General features: G+C 31.5%; 1 protein-coding gene across 1 annotated transcript; it reads left to right on the forward strand.

Moving 5' to 3' along the window:
- Positions 1-2,588: 2,588 nt before the first annotated feature.
- LOC110649699 (peroxidase RIP1-like) lies at positions 2,589-4,098 on the forward strand. The gene is made up of 3 exons (XM_021804379.2): positions 2,589-2,917; positions 3,017-3,211; positions 3,313-4,098. Exons 1-3 carry the CDS (start codon positions 2,699-2,701, stop codon positions 3,859-3,861), a joined length of 963 nt encoding a protein of 320 aa, XP_021660071.2. The 5' UTR covers positions 2,589-2,698; the 3' UTR covers positions 3,862-4,098.
- The last annotated feature ends 299 nt before the right edge of the window (positions 4,099-4,397 follow it).

Consider the following 4,397-nt stretch of genomic DNA (forward strand, 5'->3'; position numbering starts at 1 on the left):
GTTTTTTAGCCAGTAGTGAAGTTAGGATTTTAAATAAAGGGGTAAATTTTTTATTTTTCATAAAAGTAAAAAGATTTATAGCGTAAAAAAAATTTCAATGAAGTAACTAATTAATATCAAACATCTATAATATTTTTTACATTGACTAAAATTATAAAAGTAGAATCACAGTTGTACTTTGTGAGTCTTATACCTTTATAAAATTGCATAACAATTTCATTGTCAACTTTATAAAAATTATCTTCTTCAATATTTGTGATTAAACAGTTTATAATATATTATCTCTAATTCTATTACGTAATGGATCCTTCATAATTTTTATTGTGGAAAAAGCCCTTTCAACAGAAGCAATTGCAACAGGCAAGACTTGAGTTAAAATTATAAGTTTATAAGTTAATAAATACGAAATATGCTTCTTTATTTTGCCATTTTATCAACAAGATCACCAATTTTGATCATATTTGAAAAATTCACAACTAGACTTCACATCAATAAAATATGTCTTTAATATTATCAAGAGTAATAAATTAGAAGGGGATAGAAGGGGACAAATCCTTTAAAATATATATTTTTTTAAGTCTTAAATTAATCTATAGGACTTGTAAATAATGAAAAATGAAAAAAAAAAAAAATAATAAAACACGAAAAAGACGTGACTTCGCCATTGTATGGAACCCACTATATATACTCATTGTTTATTTATTATGGACTTGTCATTTTATATAAATTATTCCACATGAAATCACCAATGTAGGATCCTTGATATTGACCTCCATCCCCATAAAATAATGCAAGGTATCCATGTCTCAAACATGAATTTACGTTGCAATTTAGCAATAAATTGATCAATAATGATCAGCAACAATGGTATCTTCAATACTTCAACAGAAAAATTGCATCAATGCCAGAAAAAACAAATAATGAAGTATCCGCCCTATGTAGAAAGCACAAAATCAATGGAAACCAAAAATGAGAGAACGAAACTTTTCTAGCCAAAAAGAAACCTTTACGATCGACAAACAAAACCCTGAGGCTGTTCTGTACCCTAACAACCCATATAGATCCTTCATCTGCAGAATTACTAAAAGCTAATTGTCCCATGTCTGGAGACCTTAATGGTTAATTTTTCTACTGATTGAACTACCCAACAACTTTTGATACTGCCTTTTTCAACGCTAAAAATCACTAAAAAAGGACTTTTAATTATGGTATATTATCTTCTTTCGTTTAAAAAAAAATAAAAGAACATGCAGCAATACCAGTTATGCATAAAACTTTACAATTAAAACTTTTTAAAAGTGCTCTCACAAACTTTGTATGTTGTTGTGCCACTAGAAATAAGCAGCTCTGCAAGACAGGTTTACGTTTTGGACATATATAATTAACTTCAGAAAAATTTGCTTATAATTTGGTCGGGTAGTGTATGGATACTTCCTCTCGTAAAAAACAAAATAAATAAATAAATAAATAAATAAAGAAATAAAGATTTTATGGCAAGGTTTTGACGATTTGTAATGAACAAGAATGAAGTTACTTGAGAAGTAATCAACTAATACCCGACAACAAACTTTCCATGTACTTAAACAATTTAACAATAAATGATACGCGGTTCCAGCTCATAGGAACTAATTAAGAGGGCAGAAAGCTTGAATCACATCTTAATTGCAGTTTTTTTTTTTAAAAAGAAATCTTAATTGCAGTGTTGATGTATACTATTATATAGCCTTTTTATTATAGGGCATTTAATATTAGTTGGTCTGTTATATAAAAATGAATTTAATAACCATTAAATCATAAATTTATATGTAGATTTATGTAAAATTAATTAAAATAAATATAATGAATATATAAATTTAAATATAAATATTTAATTTAATAATTATTAAATTTATTTTTATATGAGTTTGAATTTTCACGATGATACTCTTTTATTATTTTTATTAATAATATTTTTACTCCGTCATGCTTAAAAATCAACAATACATAAATGTCCATGATCACAAATTACTTGTTGGACAAGAAAATGGTATTGACCAACCTACTCCATCGGAATAATTCAGCCAATTAACCGATGGAGCTGAATTAGCATATATTACAATTTCTCTTCTCCTTTAATTTATAATTTTGGTGGACCTTTTGTTTTCCCTAAAAAAAAAAAGGTCAACTTTTGTGTGATGTATTATATTATCTAATTATAATGCAGCGATCTTTCCAAATACATTACTTAAGGACACTATCAATTTGTATTAGGAATCTGTTGACCATATCAATGTGGATGAGATACTGCTTCTAACAATAGCTCACCTGCCCAGCGAAAAATTTTCTATCTCCAATCTCTCAAATTGAAAATAATCGAGAGTAATTTATTATGGAGAAATGAGAGTTGTAATGATTAATAAACATATCAAGGCAGACATTAGACAGTCTGTATATGACCGGATCAAACAATTCCTTAACACTACGATTAATATTTCCCATAGACGACAGAGTCCCAAGGTTTCTTGCAACTCTTAGCTTCTCAGAAGCTAAGCCATCTAGTAGTTGGCCAAGTCCAAGGAAAAGAAACCCAACTCTTGTCTTTCCATATCTATAAATACAAACCAACAATGAAGCCAGAAAAAGCACCCAAATCTCAGTACACCTAGCTATCGCATTAGTTTTTTAGAGTTCACAATTCATCAATTACGAAGCAATAAGCATGGCCTCGAGTGGCAGCGTCTTCTATCTTTCTGCCTTGATTATATTGGCAGCTGCTGCTGCAACAGTAGCTTCATCTTCACTTTCTCCTTATTACTATGACAGAGTGTGTCCCGAAGCTTTACCAACTATTAAACGACTCGTTGAGGCTGCAGTATACAGAGAACAACGGATGGGTGCTTCTTTGCTACGACTGCATTTCCACGACTGTTTTGTTAATGTACTGCTTTTCCCGATTTCTCACTTAAATTTGATCATTTCATGACAATTAATCAAGTTAATTTATTAATGATTTGGCTTTTATTGGTAATACTTGCAGGGCTGTGATGCATCAATTCTTCTGGATCCTTCACCCACTATTGACAGTGAAAAGAATGCTCGCCCTAATTTAAACTCTGCCAGAGGATTTGAAGTTATCGACCAGATAAAGCAGGCAGTGGACGAAGTGTGTGGTCGCCCAGTGGTCTCCTGCGCAGACATTTTGGCTGTTGTAGCTCGCGATTCTGTAGTTGCGGTAATTGCTTTTATCTCTATTGCATCTTGCAGAAAATTAAACATGTACAGAACTTAAATTATGGCTATTAGTGATGGCTAATATATATGAAAAATATGCAGTTAGGAGGACCAACGTGGAAAGTGAAACTTGGGAGGAGAGACGCAACTACGGCTAGCAGGGCAAAAGCAGACAGTGACATCCCATCTCCATTTATGGACCTTCCTGCACTTATTAACAACTTCAAAAACCAAGGTCTCAACGAGAAAGACCTTGTTGCTCTCTCTGGTGGCCACAGTATTGGGTTTGCACAATGTTTTGTCTTCAGGAACCGAATCTACAGTGAAACTAATATTGACCCTAAATTTGCTCAACAGCGAAGATCAACTTGTCCACGCATTGGTGGCAACTCGACCCTATCTCCTCTTGATCCAACGCCTGCACGATTTGACACTGCATACTTCACCAATTTGATCAAGAAAAAGGGTCTTCTTCATTCGGATCAACAACTTTTTAATGGTGGCTCCACTGATGGTATAGTAAAAACTTACAGCTCAAATGCCAAAGCTTTCTCTGCCGATTTTGCTAGGTCTATGGTTAAGATGGGAAACATAAAACCACTGACAGGAAACAAAGGACAAATTCGTTTGAACTGCAGGAAGGTGAACTAAGTGATTGCTGTCTATTTGCGGAAGATAATTTTTTTTTTTTGAAGTGTTGAATTTATTTTACAACTTTGATGCTAAATAATACATGCACGCTAGAGAAAATTATATAGCCTTAATTCTCTGGTATATGCATGGCACTGAGTGTCTGTTAATTGAATTAATTGTTTTTTGTAAGTGTTAATTAATTAATTTTTAATTTTAGGATACAGCAAGTAGTATTTTCTTGTTGGATTTTATTCATCCCATGTTTCTTGTAATGACAGGCCGTGAGTATTAAATAAATTTAAGTCATGGAATAATTTAAATCAAGAATAAAGATTATTTTAAATTAAATTTCATATTTTCAAAGAATGTGCCGGTTTGCCATGTTGGTTTGGTGGTAATCAATTAAATAACCTATGAGCACTCACTAAATATTTTTAGAGTTGGAAACTTTTTGTCTAAATCCTATTATTTATACTACTATAATTTTGCATCAAAAAATTTAAAATAAGTCATTTATATAAAATATAATAGTGATTATCTTAATTTAAAAGAGC

The sequence above is a fragment of the Hevea brasiliensis genome, chromosome 3 (assembly GCF_030052815.1).
Source record: "Hevea brasiliensis isolate MT/VB/25A 57/8 chromosome 3, ASM3005281v1, whole genome shotgun sequence".
NCBI classification, from domain to species: domain Eukaryota; kingdom Viridiplantae; phylum Streptophyta; class Magnoliopsida; order Malpighiales; family Euphorbiaceae; genus Hevea; species Hevea brasiliensis.